Here is an 18,773-nt window from a genome sequence, read left to right as displayed (position 1 = left end):
CAAGGAATTAAAAACATTTTAAAATTACATTTATTTGTGTGTGTGTGTGTGTGTGTGTGTGTGTGTGTGTGTGTGTGTGTGTGTGTTTAGATCATAGGATAACTTTCAGGAGTTGGTTCTCTCTTTCTACCAGGTGGACCATGGAAATTAAACTCAGGTCATCAAGCTTGGTGGCAAGCACCTGTACCCACTGAGCAATCACAACTGTCCAACATTTACTATTAATTAATAAATTTTGAAGAAAGTTCATCATACAAGCTAGCTCGGAAAATTACAAAATTTACACTTTGGACTCTACAAGAATGAATCACGCCAGGCGGTGGTGGTGCACGCCTTTAATCACAGCACTCGGGAGGCAGAGGCAGGCGGATCTCTGTGAGTTCCTGGTCTCCAAAGCGAGTTCCAGGAAAGGCACAAAGCTACACAGAGAAAGCCTGTCTCGAGAAACCAAAAAGAATGAGTCACTCCTTCTCTGATGTAAACCAAAAACGTAAGTATATTTAAAAAAAAAATGGTCTTATCAAACAGTTATGACTGTAAACTTTTTAGTAGCAAATAAAGTAAGGACTTCAAGATTTTCATCCAACACTCTTTAGACAGGTCATTTAGGGGGAAAAAATAATGAAAGTAGTAAAAAGTGTCATTTCCTAATAACTAATTTCCACTAAACTGTTTCTAGAGCCTTCCTGAGATCAAGATTGATTCTCCCGAAGCCCAAATGCCAACCAACCTCACCCAATGTGAGAACCAGACTGAAAGAATGCCTATGTGTCAGTTAGGTCTGGGGCACAGGAACATGTGCTTTCCACACAGCTATTTGCATTATCATAGAATCCACAGGCTGCTGTGGGACGACTACTCCAGGCACTTCAAGGCCAATTTACATTGGTTTTCTGAACAGCCCTTCCTGAACATTAAAAATACTGTTTACTCCACGCAGTAACCTAAGATCCTTCATGTCTGAGAACGGAGGCTTCATCGGCAGCTTTGGAATCAAAATGACTTGTGCCCCACATCTTATATCATGCCAGCACTGGGTTTCTTTTGTGTGCATTGAGAAGTGACTGAATTCAGCGGGAAGTGACTACTAAGATAAAACAAGCCTTTCTGTCTAAGGAAGTTCTCTGCTCTGTGAGGCTGACCTATGCTTTGGTTTTGAACATCCTCACATTAAATTCCCCATCTTGCCATGCAGATTACATGACTACAGTATTCAAGCCATGGTTTCTATGACTGCATGACTCTTCACTTAGCACAGCATGGTGCAACTAACTCAAACTCTAGAGAATACAGACTAACAAACCACATGCTACCGAGGAGGAAGAACAGGCTCGCAAAGCTGGAGTAACATAAAATCCTCTCTCCCCCTTCTCATAGATAAAAAGGTAACAGATAAGACTCATCCACAGACGGTTTCTAAGCCATCAATAAATGAAGAGGGGAAAGCTGAGGAGCTTAAGCTAATTGCTAACTTCTCTTTTACTTTTACCTTAGAAAAATGAACCAAGGCAAGTAGAGCATGTCATGAGACTGAACACACTGGCTCAATCTCCACCAGGAGATGACAGGTTCCTGATGCAAAGCTTTCCTAATGCATCTCCTCTGTGCCGCTGATGTACTCAGAAACCCTGCTGCAAATCTTCTGTGTTCTATTCTCTGTACCTTCACTGACCCTTCCCTTCTAAATCATAAACATGAGCATCTCAAGAAGCAGCATGTGTACCTTTGTGGCTCTGGAATACATCCTTATCTGTGTGACAGTGATGTACAATGCACACAGTGATTTGCTGAAGGATTTAAAGGTCCGTAGGATTCATCAGCTGTTTAAGAATGCATGTGGAGCATATACATTGATGCAGGTCAAACATTCATACACATAAAATTATATAAATCAATCTAATTAAAAAATAATTAATCTTTGACCCTCAGCCTAAGACAGAAGATCTGAAAGAACACAAAATTCATTATCATGGAATCATCCCATATTAAGCACAGTAAACTACAGCTTCAATCCATCAAACAACTGTCCTACAGTTTAAAAGCCGTGCAGTGTTAACAGTTTAGACACAACAGAATTGGACTTACTCCTGGCAATTCATCCATTCTCCCTCCAGAAGCCCCAACCCTCCAGTTTCCTTACCAAATGTTCAGTTCTCACCTCACCTCCACCCTGCAAACCAGCTGTATGACACTCTACTAATTCAATTTCCACATTACAAGTTCCATTCCTCACATTCTTCCTCTATGCCCATCACCTCCAGAATTTACAAGCTTTTTTATCAGTGTAACTGCATCTCTAATCACTGAGGAATGCAGAGACCAAGAGGATAAGAAAGAAAGGAGTCAGGATTTACTCTTCACATGCTATGGAACGGGTACTGTCATCTCATCTATGATGAAAAGCTGTCTCCATTAGAACAAGAAGAAATAAAGTATGCCACCCGATTATGTCTAATGTATACAAACTGAATTCAGCGGGAAGTGACTACTAAGATAAAACAAAGGATTGTTCTTACAAGCCTTTCTGTCTAAGGAAGTTCTCTGCCAGAGAACTGAACCCAAATCCACCTTCAAAATTCATTCAGACATTTTCTAGGAGTGGAAGCCCAGGAATATGTGCCTCTGTGTATACACCTTTACTACGTTTGTAAACACTGCTGTAGCAAGTTTGTAAATACTGCTGTGTAGCAGGGTTGCTTGACCAAAGCTGCCTTTTTAGTGTGGTTTTACTTTCCCTTGATCATAGTGGAAAGTCTACAGCTAAATCTGATACATAAACTATTCAAGAAACTTACTTTTTCTTGATTGGTAAGATAATATCTAAATTTCCAAACAAGATCTTGTTCTTCATATGTGAGCTGCTTGGTTGGTGGGTAACTCACGATAATCTAAAACAAAAGATAAAAAATTACATTTGTCAACTATACACTTAATATGTGTTTCATTTCATTTTTTCATTTGCTTAATATTTCTGTAACATAATTATCACAAAAGCTGGGAGAAGGCACACAGAGGCAGCTAAGGCAAAAATGTGCTGAGGGATCCATCCAAAAGGCAGGTTATTAGGACATATGAGGAAAGATGAGACAACCATGCTCCATATGATCATATGACTTCAGAGCTTATTTAATTCAACTATATAGTAAAGAAGCTAAAGAGGCAATGCCCTTTACCACAAAATCTGTAAAAACAAAATGAACCCTCCTCTTGTCAAATCAACACATAATCCTGTGTGCTTACATACCAGCCTTCTTAAGGAACCTCAGGGATCATTTCAAAGAACACTGAAGTATGAAAATATTTACAATTTTCTAGTTAGTCTCCACACTGACAGATTTATGGAAAGCCCTGAATGACTAAAGAAAAAAAAAAAAAACATGCTGCAGACCACATGAAACTGTTGAAGATATGAACTTACACAATTCATCAAACTATGAAATACTGTGTAATTCTATCTATAATATATTGTCCATTTAGATGTTTTATACAGTCTGTAAATTCTCTTACATTTAGCTGATCTCTTGTGGCAGCATTGGGTTTGAGATCGTGGTCAGATGGTCCACTTCTTAAACTCCGAGCAAGCTTGTGGTGTTTGCTCTCCACTAAATTCTCCTATAAATTATTTAGATATATAGAGAATATAAACCTTAGAAAAAGAAAGCTCCAGTAGTCAGAAATAGCCAAGTCCCGTCTTAAAGCTATTGTATGATGTCTGATGTTTGATTCTGGTGCCACTTCCATCCCATGGACCCACTACAACACTGTGAGACTATGGACAAGTCTAGCTTCAGTAGTGAAATATGCAGATGACACCCCACTTCCTACACCTTCCAAATACCCCAAATCCTTACATCCGCTATCAAGTATCATCACTTTCACACTACTATCTACCACCCCAGACTACCACTACCAGCCACTCAACACCTGTAGCATTACTCCAAAGCTGCGGGTACAGACAGTGAGCCTGTTGCTTCAATATACTCTCCTGTTGCAGACTGCTTGACACGAGGCCAAAATCATCAACTGTATTATTAATGCTATCTATGGAGCCACTGAAATTTACCTGTAGCTAAGTGGTGGCGCACGCCTTTAATCCCAGCACTTTGGAGGCTGAGGCAGGCCGATCTCTGTGAGTTTGAGGCCAGCCTGGTCTACATAGCTAGTTCCAGGACAACGAGGCCTATACAAAGACACCTTGTCTTGAAAAACCATAAATAAATACACAAACACAAAAATACATAAATAAGTTAATTAATTAATTTACTTATTAATTAAAATAGGTATATATAGGTATAGAAAAAGGATACTTTTGATTTTTACTTTATTAATAACACATTCTTACTTGTCCTTTTACTAATTTTTAATTCTGAATTGCTTGTCTTTGCGTTTAACATCTCTTTGCATAAGCCTTTTGCCTAGTGGATCTGGCAGCTGCAACAATCTTATAATAAAGTCAATCTTCATTAAATGTTAATCCACTGATCTTAACTCACGGCTGTTCATCTTCTGTAGGATGCTCTTTCCATGACTGTGCTGGCTGGTTTTTGTCAATGTGACACAAGCATGTGCCATCTGGGAAGAGGAACCTCAGCTGAGAAAATGTCCCCATCAGACTGGCCTGTAGGCAAGCCTGTGGGGCATTTTTAAATTTATGATGGATGTAGGAAGGTCCAGGACACTGAGCATAGTACCCCTCCTAGGCAAGTAGTTCTGGGTGATATAAGAAAGCAAGAACATTCCTTCATGGTCTCTATTTCATTTCCTGCCTCTAGTTCCTGCCTTAGCTTCGCTTATAAGTCAAATAAATTCTCTCTTCCTCAAGTTGCTACTGGTCCTGTGTTTATCACAGAGAAAGCAAACTTAGACCACATAACCCTTACTCAACAACCCCATCCACTAGCTCTTTACCATTTAAATAAAGTGGTTGCTCAGTCTTGCATCAATCAGACCTTACTTTTAGGATGTTACTGTTCCTTATAAGCATCCCATTTGAATTTCATTCCAAACAGCTGAAGTGCACTTATTACAAACTGTGTCTGGATAATTGAGATATGTGGATTACTATTTTAAAATATATTACATGGGTCTAAGTTGTGTTTATTCTAGAGAAAATATATGTTCTTAAAAGCTCTGGACAACAGCTTACCATAGACATTTGAGGATCAGGAACTTTGACTAACTCAAAACTTGTTAAAATTGGAGACGATTCATCACCATCCTAGAATATAGCACAAGGTTTAAAAGTTAAAAAGGAGAAATTTTATGTAAACGATAAGTGGATATAATAATATACAATGCTAATACATTTAAATTCTACTTTTAAAACATCACCGTCCCATTTATAAACTCTTGTTTTCTTTAAATTTCATATTTATTTTTAATCTCTATCACTAATAAAACATTTTGGAAAAGAAAAAGAAAAAAATTATTACATTTAAAAAAGATATGAAATCTGGAAACAAAGAGTCTACTTTTTATTGTTTGCGGCTACAGTCTCAAAACTTGGTTTATTATGGCAATGGACAAAAAAACACCGCAGCTGTTTAACTTAAATCAGTCCAGGTGTCACGACCAAGGCTTATTCTAGGACTCAAGCATGGGTCACATTTCCAGCCAGTCAGAGACAGCAGCAACATAGCGTCTCAGGGGACAACACAAGCCATCCCAGGGACAAGAGCACAGCACTAATTCTTGACCCGTGTCTTACCTTGTTGGTGTCACCATTCCTGAAGAATGAGCTTTTGTTTTAAATGGAACTCAGCATAACACATGTCTCTAGCAGATGTACTGCAACAGGCTAATTATAGTCAAATTGTATTCTCTTGGGACTGCGTACCTAGCCTTATGTTTTGCTATTTCCCGGGGTTAGTGCATTCTCAATTTTACATATATGCAAGGAAATCAGAAGGGACTAAAGAAGCACTATGACTTCACTTCAGTAATTGAGTCTTACAGGAAACAACAAATTCCCACAGCTGTTGTTTAACAGGCTTGTTCTCGGTCACAACACCAGAAAACACATTTATCAGCCTAACTGTGACAGGTAATCTTCACTAAGGCTATCTGTCACACAAGACAGGTGACAAGAACGTCTGTTTCCATTAGGCTGTGATGCACTGGCCCAGCAATCCTTACACTAAGTGGAAATATGACAGGATGGGCAGACAGGCATTAATTCATGAGCAAGCCCCTAGAAGCAGTAACCTTTCAAAAATATTGAAAATTCTAATTTCTATTCTGTTATTATCCCATCTACTGTCTAAGCTGCCTTTCAAACGATCCCTCACAATGTTTGAAAGTATCTTCCAATTAGCAGGTTCTTCACGCAGAAGCCCCATACGAGCAGCGGTATGGCTTTAATAAACATGTATAGCACAAAACAGAAAATAATTTGAAAATACATTGGTGAAAATTTTACTCAATAACCTTTTCCTTTCTTTTTGACTGATGTTTTCTAATAACTAATACACACAATTAAATAACCTTCATTTCCACCTTTCCCAATCTTTTTCATATATGAAAGGCTGAAATAAGTTAAATTACATTAATCTTTCACTAAAGTGAAAAGAACAAACTATGAAGGGAAAAAGAACATTAACTGGAGAAGGATCTCAAAGTAATTACAAATTAACAATACAAACCCAAATCCTTTCTTATGAAAATCTTTCAAGTAACCATCTTCAAAGTGTATAAGCGTGAAGTCACTAGAAACAGCATCAATAAATGATACTAATACGTAAATGTGATTAAAAGAACTACTACTTCTAATGAACAAATGACCTGTGTATAAACTGTACTGAGTGCTACAAGGGTTTACATCTCATGTCACACACAAGAATTCTGTTCTCATTTATGTGATTTAAACACTATTTCCATAGTAATGAAAGAAACTCTACTTTGAGGTTTCAAACTATACATACAAGGATATAAATATACATACAAGTATATAAGTATACATTTACATATATAAGAATACATATAAAGATGAGTATACATTTATCTATGTAAGTATACATATAAGTCTATAAGTATTCATTTAAATATATAAGTATTTCTGTAACATTAAAGGAAATCCCTTCAACATGAATTTAAAACAAATACTTTGATATAGCTACATCCCGAACACTGGGCTATCCTTCCCATAATGAGTAATCATGAATAATACACAACTGTTATTTCAGTCGAGTAAAAACACGGTCTCCAAAATTTGAATAAACTATATAAACACATGTCAATGAAGGCTTTCAATAAGCAAAACACATATATAGTTCCAACATTTTACATACAGGTTAAATAACTGATATCTTAACTTTCAATGTCTTGCCAACAAAACACTATGATTTCCTACTTTATGGTGCAAATGGATAGCTGTAAATAATGTTTTTACTTTAGTGCCATACTCACTAACTTGCAGAACAATTAATCAGAGAGTTTTAATCACTTGCATACTTATTGAATTTTGTGACCCAGAAGTGCATGAGCAAAATGGACTGCAGCTATGTGACAGGATTGTTTGTGCAGAAGCAGATGCTGCTGAAAGCTATTGATTGCTCTCTGCAACCAAATCCTGAGTCTGAGCAGGAAGATCTCTACCCCAGCCCTTGGTGCTAGAAAGCAAAGAGTTCCAAGGAAAATACCTTTTCATAGTAAACAATACCATACTCCTTATCGTCACACTTGACACAGCGAAACTCAACCATCAAGTACATGAAATTAGAGCTTCGTTTCTCACTCTAAAAAGAAGAAAAAATGTACATAAATGACCATTTTCAACCCTCCTTAAATGAGAATTTTTACCACAATTGAGCAATATATGAATCAATCAACTACTACTTAAAATCTAACTTTTGTTGTTATCTACATGTAACAGCCCATACAGAATCACTGTTTTATCTAGATGAGTATGTTACTTGGCAGACCATCTCCAATCTCAATAAAATTCAGGGTTTAATTAGCATTTTGGATTTTATGATTTTAAAATTTGAAGGTGTTTTGAGAACTATTTTACTTTATTTCAAAAATAAAGACGACAATTTGTGCTTGTAACAACTTTTAGGAACGTCACCTTTAAACTACACAATTAACCCACTTCAGGAATTATTAATGGTACAGAAAAGTAACCTTGTTTTATTTTCTTTTTTAAGTTCATAAATAAAGATAAGAGGTTTAAGTAACTTTTATAAAATTTTTACAATTTCTGAATGTTTCTAAGATAACTTGTCATTTACAACTTTTATCAACACTGTATATATACTGGGGGATATTTACTTCTCTGAACACGAACAAAAAATAGATTCTACCTACCTACCTACCTACCTACCTACCTATCTATCTATCTACCCACCCATCCATTCATCTATCTAGCTAATCTATCTATGTGCATATATAATATGCACTCTCAAAAACATAAATAAACAAAAATGATTTGACTTATCTTCCCAAAACACCTTTACAGATGTCTTTAGATCCAATACATAAAATGACAATATATAAACAGGTTACTTAGAGGAGAGATGGTTCACTGGTTAAGAGAACGAACTGCTCTGCCAGAGGACCAGAGTTCAATTCCTAGCACCTATAAATTGGCTAACAACCACCTGTAACTCCAGGTGCAAGTGAATCTGCCTCCCTCTTTTGGCCTCCGCTGGCACTACACACAGGCGGTACACAGACATATAAGCAGGTACACCACCAGTGTTATTAAATTGTTCATTTCCATCGAGTACAGCCTACTATCTGGTGAAAAGCAGACAGGAAGGGCAGCACAGCAAAGGCGGTGAAGTAAGCCCAATGCTACACTTCTACACACAAAGCACTGACATGGAAGAAAACATACATGTTTTGAATGAACTATCTTTTTTGTTTTTTGTCTTTTGTTTTGTTTTTCGAGACAGGGTTTCTCTGTGTAGCTTTGCGCCTTTCCTGGAGCTCACTTGGTAGCCCAGGCTGGCCTCGAACTCACAGAGATCCGCCTGGCTCTGCCTCCCGAGTGTTGGGATTAAAGGCGTGTGCCACCAACGCCCGGCTGAATGAACTATCTTTTTAATGGAACTATTATTAAAAGTGCAAAAGTTAACTCTTCTAGTAGTTTGTGTTGAGAACATATGAATTCATTTTAAAAAGATCTCAATTTTACAATCCATATAAATGTTAAGCACTACCAGATTCATTTAAAACAAGAACAGTGGTTCTCCACACTCAATCTCTACCACCTTTCTCCCTCTCTCCCTCTCCTTTTCCGCTGCTGAGAATCCTTGAAGGTATCAGAAGAATTAATATGTACATCACAGTTGTCATTACCATTATCAGTGATATTCTCCTCTTAGAATTTGATTCATAAAGTTGTTTCCATTCTCTAGACACAAAATCTTGTATCAAACATATGGTAGTCTTAAAACAAATATACGTAATACTCAAATATAACTTTTTGAAAGACTCACTGAAGTCATCTTTTATGTTTACAATGGCCCGATACACAAGGTCAAGGAAAAGCAGACTATATACAATGGAGACTTACTGAGGGTCCAACATCCAGTAAGTAGTTAATGAAATAGAGGTGTGGGCTGGAGAGCACCCTTCTAAAGATGCCATGTGATAACTTCAGAGAGGAGACGGTACTGCTGCAGTACTCAGCAAACAATGACAGGAACTTAAACAGCATGAGTGAGAACACAAACGAGGAGCCTCTGGGCCTTCACATATGGCAGGCAGCCCCTGCTAATGGTCCAAGTTACATTAACTTTAAGAGGCCAAGTTTGTTGCTTATTAATGTAAAACTCACAGCTATGAAGTAAGCTAGCTGGCAATAAAGAATCTTTTCTAAAAAATTAACTTAGTAATCTATAAAATGTATTCTGACATAGGAAAGAAACCAACTTACCTCATTTATCATTTCTATCTCTCTAAATGTTAATCTGTCCAACCAATCCACTTTGACCATGTGTCCTTGCCGATGAGCCTTAGTAAGCTGCAGAAAGTACAACAGGGTTAATCTCAACACAGATCAAAAAAGGAAGATGGAGGATGGCAACTGATCACTCAACCCTGACTTGAAAATCAAGAATGTATAACACTACAAAACCCAAAGCATTTTAGGAGGCCACGGTGGAAAACTCCACATCGGCCTCATAGAATTGGTCACTGTATACAGTACATTAAAAATAATTCTCAGGCTGGAGAGATGGCTCAGAGGTTAAGAGCACTGGCCGCTCTTGCGTAGGTCCTGAGTTCAATTCCCAGCAACCACATGGTGGCTCACAACCATCTGTAATTTGATCTGGTGCCCTCTTCTGGTGTGTAGGCAGAATACTGTATACATAATAAATAAATAAATCTTAAAAAAAAATTAATTCTCACACTACTTAAGACAATATAATGTAGATTACAATAGGTGAATTTTATGCTTATATTTGGGGCCAACACTCAAGAACTCTTATCAAGTATGTACAAATACTTCAAAGTCTAAAATGATCCAAAATTCAAAACACTTGGGCTCAAAGATCTAAGATGAAGAATCCTGCCTGTACTGTCAGCTTCACATAATCCCTTCTATACAGCCAATTCCACATACAAGTGTTCCTATACATTAGATTACATGCATGAAGCACTCCTACACATTACAATCTATGTATGATTCCACACATTAGAACATCAGATTCCACATGTGAACCATTCCTGCACCTCAGATTCCCACATACAAACCACGTATCAAAACTACATACAATATCAGAATAAGAAACCAGGTAAGAGACAAACTTTTCTCTGAAAATGAAAAAAAAAAAAAGCATTAAAAATAAGTCTTTAAAATCAAACCTGCAATTTTGCCGTGGTTAGTAAGCAAGAGAACATAAGTCCTTCCTGATTGTTAGCTAGATGTTCTATAGCTCTTATATTTTGATTATCATATAGGAAATTATAATAAAAGATCCTCTAAGGGAAAATAAACCACCTTTTCTCTATTCTTCTCATTTTAATGTAACAAATATTCTGAAAAAATGAGCTATACACAGGCAATTCTTGGGGACCAATAAATCATTACTCTAAGAATTAAGTACACACACACGCATGTGTGCCTTTATTTTAGGAAACAACAATAAAGGTTTTAAAATTCTCACACTGCCCATGTTTGAGTGCACTGAGGTCTTCCACACTGTCACACATTATATCATAGTGGCTTTTAAGATTCATAGAGAAGTCAAGATAAGCTACAAGGTCCTCAGATTAGAACTAGCTTTGATATTGACCCGGTAAATTTTAAATGTCAGCCTTACTTATATATCAAAACTTTCTCAACAAATTCACAGAATGAAGCAAAACTGGGCATCCAAACCTTCTATCACCACTTCCCTTATCGATTTCCTCCTCACTGTCTATGACATGGCAGTATTCCCATAAAGACATCAAACAGCACCATTAATTATGACCTCACTCACAACTGAGAGCCATAAGCACTAGTATTCTTCATCTTCCTTGACGCCACCACAACTCTGAGCTCACAGTATTTCAGAGTGACAACCGCATGTAAACTGTTAGCGGTTCAGGGGCTAGAGAGGTGGCCCCGTGGTTAAGAACATTCGAAGTTATTGCAGAAGACCAGGGTTCCGTTTGCAGCACCCACAGTGACCATCACCAGTATCTACACTTCCAAGGGACCCAGTGCCCTCTCTCTTCTGGCCTCTGTGAGCTGGAGGCCCACAAGTAGCGCACTTACATATATGCAGGCAAAACACTCACACATATGTAATAAAACCTTTTTTAAAAAGTTTGAGGTCCATTGTAATATAAAAGTACTAATTAGGAAATAATCAACTTTCTTTTGACTAGCAAACAGTACCTTTTCCCCCATGGTCACCTCTAAAAGAAAACAGATATAGAGATCTTAGGAACTACTACTCATGTCTATAAAGAAATGGAAGCAGTCTAGAAGTCCATTAAGGATGAATGGATAAAGAAAATGTGATGTGCACATACACCATACACACACAGGAATTTTATTCGGCCTTTATAAAGAATGAAATCACACCTGAGAGACAATGATGGAACAAAGATCATTATCTAACATGAAATATGACAGATTCAGATAAATACTGCATATTTTCTCATAGGTTGAATCTAGATGTGAATTTGTGGTGTGTGTGTGCGCGCGCGTAAAACATGAAAGTAATAAATGGACTGAAACTAGGAAGAGATCTTTAAAAAGAGAGAGGACAAAGGGGAGGATAATGGAATCCGTGGGACCTACAGCAAATGGGACGATTTGGGAGAAGGAAGGAGATTAGTAAATCAGAGGTGGGGCATGAAAGAGGGCAGGGTAAGAATGGAGTACGACACAACGTACAGAGATGCTGCCTTGAAACACGTGGTGTTTATGCTAACTTAAACAATTTAATAAAAGCACACCACCACCAGTGAGTGAACAGTGTAATGACTCGCATACAGCAAGGGCTAGATACTCTGTTGGCTCTGGTAGAACGTCAGACGGATGTGCGAGCTACATCAGTGAGAATGAAAAACAGCCACTCCTTGTGTGGCTTACAGGAGAGGGTCACACTGCAAGCTGGATGCCTTGTTCCAACACTGACAAACTCTTTTTAAACTCTGTCACTTTTGAGCCCATGCCAATAAAAAGTATTCTTTTCTATCTGTGCCCTAACATGCAAGGAGATGCAAAACATGACAGTGGTACCATCCCATACAGGTACTAAAGGCTGATACATGTATCGTTTTTTCTTTCCATTACACAGCACATAAATTCTTACTGATTCCTATTGTTACTCTGCTCACAGAAACAAAGTTAGATAACTTTTGTGTTTTCTACTGTCAAAACCAGTTTGGAATGATGTGTGTGAGACTCAGTCGCTTCTCATCTGCCTGTCTTTGGGGTCCACTCTCTGTGGGTACACAGTTATTACACAATTTCAGCTCCTCTGGTTTCTGTTATTCACTAAACATCAGTTCTGTGTTTAGGATGCAGCAGTTGGTCCCCACAACGATCTGCTCTGAGGAAAGCACCGGCAATGGTGAGTTGTTTCCTGGGGGAAAATGAAGTGAAGTTTCCTTCATCTTCATTACGCATATCCAGATACATCAGGAACTTTGTGTAGCTATTTGTACCAGCCGAATCGATGTCACTGGTGATACATGTCACTCCCTGCACATGCTAGGTGTTCTTTTTTTCTTAGCTGCATACCAAATATGAGACCTTTCTCAGTCTTCTGAACAGCTATCACAGAAGGAATACTAAATTTGGTAAAGCCAGCACAAAGGTCAAGTATAAATTATCTTTCGGACCTCAATTGCGGGAGCTGTTCAGTAAGTGACGGAGCACATACACTCTAAACTGCTGCAATCAGAAACAGTAAGTAATGTCTGTATGCCTCGACAGAGGAAAATAATGAGGAATTCAAATGTGAGCGGAAAATCAAAAGCCATTTACATATGTTATGATGACTGTTCAATTGCTCCTACATTACACCTTAAAAATTTACAGAAATTCTAGGTATTTCTCAACTTAGTTACAGAAGTTCTGCAGAACCGAATAGTTACTACTGAAAATGTCTTCCAGACATTTACCCAATTTACCTATCAATATAAAGCATGCCCAGTTAGAGGCTTACAGCATTCACTTCATTACTTCCCATGGTTTCTGAAGAAGCTACTGCCTTGAGACATGGAGCTGGAGCCGGATCATCCAGAATGGCTTCTCTGAAGGTTACACACCTTGGTGGGAATGGTGTGGGCTTAGTGGGAAACTCTTCTAAATAATTCATCCAAATTCAACACAACAAATTCAATACGCTTCAGCTCCCAAAGTTCCTTTTTTTTTTTTTTTTAAAGATTTATTTATTTATTTATTATGTATACAGCATGTATGACTACAGGCCAGAAGAGGGCACCAGATCTCATTACAGATGGTTGTGAGCCACCATGTGGTTGCTGGGAATTGAACTCAGGACCTCTGGAAGAGCAGTCAGTGCTCTTAACCTCTGAGCCATCTCTCCAGCCCCCGCAAAGTTCCTTTTAGATCTTCAAACCATAACGGCTTTTATTTTAGGCAGGGCTCAAGGACCATGACATAATAATTAATAATTAAATGATACTGTGCATTAACATGTATCGGATTTACATAACTATAACCATTATGCACATTGAAAGCAGCTCCTGAGAGCCCTGTGTTAGGCATCACTTGTTGGTGATGATAACAACATCCAAACAAGAGTAGTCCTCCAGTCTCAGCTAGTTACCTTCATTTCTACCGATGCTGAGGATCAAAAGGGACTTCAACAAAGGAGAGTGTAGGCAACTTGTATGTGCTCCTGGGATAAACTTTCATTTCATTCTGAGTCTGAAATGTCAGTGACCTACATCTTTCCAAGAAGATCTGCACCCTGCTAAGCAGCGGGGTGAGAAATCCATCTACTAAAAAACGCCTGTGAAGTAATCATCCTTGTTGAGTATCCATTTTAGGAAGAGTCAGCAAGTGTCACTCTGTCACATATGGGGATTCTAAAAGAGTCACAAGAAGCCAGACAGAGTTGGAAGATCAGTGTCCCCCAAATAATGGAATAATTATTATGCCCTAACTTCACCCAGAACTAAATGGAAAGGAGTTGTCAAGGCTATTTAAATAAAAGAATTGACTAGAATCAATACAACAGCAACATGGCCAGGAAACTCCTTGGATTTCTAATCACATATTATCAGATATCATGGAAGATATCATGCAAGATCACAGATCAGTGGGTGCTGATAAAAGTGCAAAGGACAGGGGGACTAGAGCGGCCCAGCTTGCCACCACCTCCAGACCAGGAGCAGCGGGGAAGGGCCTGTCAACAGCGGACCTTAGAAACAGAGCAGCTAGCTCCCTGTTTGCCAGGCCGGCTGGAAGCAGCTCAAATGCTGAAGCCATGAATCTGGCAGAGCCTCGTACTTATTTATCACTTACTTATATCACAGAGTGAGAAGAACTAAGTAGAAGGATGACAAATAGGACGGACAATAAATATTTGCAAACTTTTATATTTTTGGTTGTGAACCTAGCCTTTAACGGCTGAGCTATCCCTCCAGCCCTGTATTTGCAAACTTTTGATCTCTGCCCAGGACTTTTCTGACTTAGAAGTCAAAGAAGGAGTGATATAATAATTCAAATAAATAAATAAAGTAATAGAAACATTTAACAGGAAGTTGGAGGGGGAAAAAAAGCTTTATTCTGTCCAAAGAGCAGAGCAGCAGAATGGCACGATCCAACAAAATTGGCCTCAGCCAGGTCACACAGCTGCCTTCAAACACAAGATTCGTGCACAGTGGCTCACACCAACCACCAGAAAGGAACATGTCCCGACCAGGACGGCCCTCATTTGCACAGTGACAATCACATGCCTGAAAACTGCAAAGAGGTTTGCCATGATGTAAGATCTACTCCAAAATGGAAACGCCACCACCCATCGCCACAGTCAGATGGTACTTCTGACACCACCGTGCAGTACAGTATATAAACTGGTTTTCTTCCATTCCGGTTTACAGTGCTAGTTATTTTACCAGCTCGCCAAATCCCCATCAAAAAAACTGTTCACATGGCTCCACAGGTAATTAAAAGCAGGCATTTGTTTTGTTTTGCCTCTTTTCTCTGTCACGTAAATAAATAAAATGAAATTGTTTTTCAGCAGACAAAAGCTTCAAATTCCCAGAACCTCTGTGAATACAGCCATGCTGGCCAGTCCCTGCTGCTTTGTACCACAGGCAGGACTTTTTCTGCATAATCCTTATCAGGGATACTCCTGCAAATTTCTGCTGTTTTACTCTACACTCCCTCAAGTTAAAAGGTCATTATTTGCCAGGCAGCGGTGGCGCACGCCTTTAATCCCAGAGCTCAGGAGGCAGAGCCAGGTAGATCTCTGTGAGTTCGAGGCCAGCCTGGTCTACAGAGCGATTTCCAGGACAGGCACCAAAACTACACAGAGAAACCCTGTCTCAAAAAAAACAAGAAAAAAAAGAAAGAAAAAGAGGGGAGAAAAAGATCATTACTTGACTCTTTCACCTCTAGTACCTTGCTTTCTTTTCTTCTTTTCCTTTTTTGTTCTATTTTGTTTTCTCTGTTTGTTTGACTGACTAACCCAGAACTTACTATAGAGACCAGGCTGGCCTTGAACTCACAGATTCATCTGGCTGCCTCTGTCTCCCCAGTGCTGGTATTAAAGTCATGTACCACTGTTCCTGGCCTAACACCGTTCTTAAGCCTGGAACAAACTGATGTAACTAAATACTGACAAAAAGTTTTATTCCTGGTCCTAATATATGTGTCAGGGGCACACAAGACAGTCAGTCAGACAGACAGACTGTGGCTGTCTCACAGATTTCTATTATTTAAAGATGTATCTCTGAAATAAACAAAAATAATAAGTCCTATCTATATCAAAATCCAACATAAGCCATGAAATAATCTGTAACTAAGACATAATATAGCCATACGTAAAATTCATCTGAACAACTAAGACTTAAAGGAACATGAGAACACATATGTGCATGTCCGAGTCTGCCTGAGTCTGCCTTTGCCTATATATTTAATTTTTAGCAAGCAAAAGAGTTTCATCTGTTTTTCTATCTTCTGGATTAATAAAATCTTGTCCACAATTCTTCAATTTTACTTTTAAACATTACTCATAAGTCTCATTAATCAGGAAGACTAGTATTTGCCATATAAAAGTTTCATTTAATCTTCTTGGAGATTAATCTAGTTTTAAAAGCATGTTACTTTCTTTTCCTCAGGCAGAAACTATAGCTGTAAAAATAGAGAATAGATTTTTCAGAACATCAATCAATAATGTTTTAGAGATCAATATCACACTGGCATTAAAACAGAGTCTACTCAGTGCCACTTGTTTTAAGCCCAGTTAAAGGCTTTGATAGCACTGGAGAACTGTGAGTAAGCCAAGTGAATAATCGAGAAGATGCCACTCAGCAAAATCAGGAAACAATTGACAAGGGATTCCCAAACCCTGGCTGTAACACAAAACAATGGCGAGATGTAATCGAACCAAACAAGCTGTTTATAAAAGGTGTGTTACCCAGAGCAAACATTATTCTGTCTGATATTTTAAGTAATGTCACTGGTACCATTGAACAAGCCTGATAACCTTGAGTAATTTCATCAGATGTCCCAGTTACTTTTCTATGCCATCCTAAAACAAAATGAACAAGGCAATTTATACAAGAAAGCACTTAATTAGGGGCTTACAGTTTCAGAGAGTTAGAGTCCACAATGGTGGAGCAAAACCGTGGCCGCAGAACACCCGAGAGCTTATAATTTGGTCTGCAAGTAGGAGTCAGAGAGAGCTAGCTGGGAATGGTGTGGGCTTTTGAAATCTCTAAACCTGCCTGCCCCCAGGGACACATCTCCTCCAACAAGGCCACACTTCCTACTCCTTCTCAAACAGTCCCATCACCTGGGGACCACGTGTTCAAATATATGAGACTATGGGGGCTATTCTCATTCAAATCACAACAGTAATTATCAGAATTCTAATTCTCTAATTATTGTCACTTTAAAAACATCTAGAGGGATAAATGAGACAACACGAGACTTTCACCCAACCCAGTGTTATGGCCAGGAGCATATTTTTCCCATTTGTACAGTAATGAGTTTCTCTGTGAACTCTAATCAGTCAATAATTCTCTTTCTCTATAAGACAAGCATTTAAAAAACAGAAGTTGTGCTTGTTCATCATGACTAAAGTCCATGACTAAAGCCCAAATATGTGAACAGGGGTGTTCCTACTTCAAGGCAAAGACAGTTTCTGTAGTGTGTTCATTACTGTATGCTGTCAAGTCTCAATTGTTTCTCAGTGAGGACTAACTCCCTAAAAGGACTTTCAATTGGTTCTTCTCTATGTCTATGCTTTCCTTAAAAATGTGTGTGTGTTTTTTTTTAAGAAACATCTGTACTTCACTGGGTCTTTACTTTCTTAGACAGTTCATACTTTCAACTATCATTTTTCTATTGTGTTTTCTCTTAATGACTTAGATTATAATTGAATAGCTTGATTAAAGGCAGAATGCCTTCCATTCAGTTTTTATAAACTGCCATGTTAATGATGTGAACAGCATATGCAGTGCGGTACTACAGTTAAGTATAGACAGCATTTAAGAAAATGAGTACTTTCCCCATAATCTGCAACCCAATCTAGGCAGCAGGATAAGTGTAGTATTTGTTTGTCCTGTTTCTGTGTATCCCGTCCACCTTTTGTCCTCTGGCTCCTGCTGCAATAAGCCTGCGGTCAGACCCCACCCCACAGTGACCAGATGGAGCTCTGTGAAGTTCCCTGGCTCCCCTCTTCACTGCTGGAGTGCGCAGTTCCCCACACTCCCGACTATCTCCACACAGACCACGAAACATTTGTCATCTCCTTGTTACTTTCTCTTTGCCTCCTCTTAATCAAACTGACAGAAAGGAAAGCACACTGCGAAGGCATCACGCAGAGCTGCTAAAATGAGAAGGAGACAGTGAGAAAGCATGCTTCTGCACTAACCTTTCAAGTCCAAAGACACAGACTCAGTATAAATCAAACGCCAGAGACCAGTGGTCACATCCAAAGCCCCAGGAGGATATGCATCCCATCATAAAATTCTTACAGTATGACAAGTTGAAAAATAGAGTTGAAGGGAACAGTGTACACACTGGTCCATCACTACCAAGAGGCTGGTCCAGACTTTGCAAGTTAACAGACAGCCCTCAAGTCTGGTCTCTTACTATGCTCACAAATCCATTGAAACAGAAA

General features: G+C 38.6%; 1 protein-coding gene across 1 annotated transcript in view; it reads right to left on the bottom strand.

The window, feature by feature from the left end:
• Pik3c3 (phosphatidylinositol 3-kinase catalytic subunit type 3) overlaps positions 1-18,773 on the bottom strand; it is a 96,031-nt gene that overhangs the window by 64,599 nt on the left and 12,659 nt on the right. Inside the window, exons 5-9 of the mRNA XM_028867100.2 lie at positions 9,881-9,967; positions 7,638-7,733; positions 5,147-5,218; positions 3,508-3,612; positions 2,796-2,888 (exon numbers count right to left, since the gene is read on the bottom strand). Of these exons, the coding sequence (XP_028722933.1) occupies positions 2,796-2,888; positions 3,508-3,612; positions 5,147-5,218; positions 7,638-7,733; positions 9,881-9,967 (453 nt within the window). The remainder of the gene's footprint in view (positions 1-2,795; positions 2,889-3,507; positions 3,613-5,146; positions 5,219-7,637; positions 7,734-9,880; positions 9,968-18,773) is intronic.

The sequence above is a fragment of the Peromyscus leucopus genome, chromosome 19 (assembly GCF_004664715.2).
Source record: "Peromyscus leucopus breed LL Stock chromosome 19, UCI_PerLeu_2.1, whole genome shotgun sequence".
Taxonomy (NCBI): domain Eukaryota; kingdom Metazoa; phylum Chordata; class Mammalia; order Rodentia; family Cricetidae; genus Peromyscus; species Peromyscus leucopus.
This window is presented reverse-complemented; position numbering and strand designations above follow the sequence as displayed.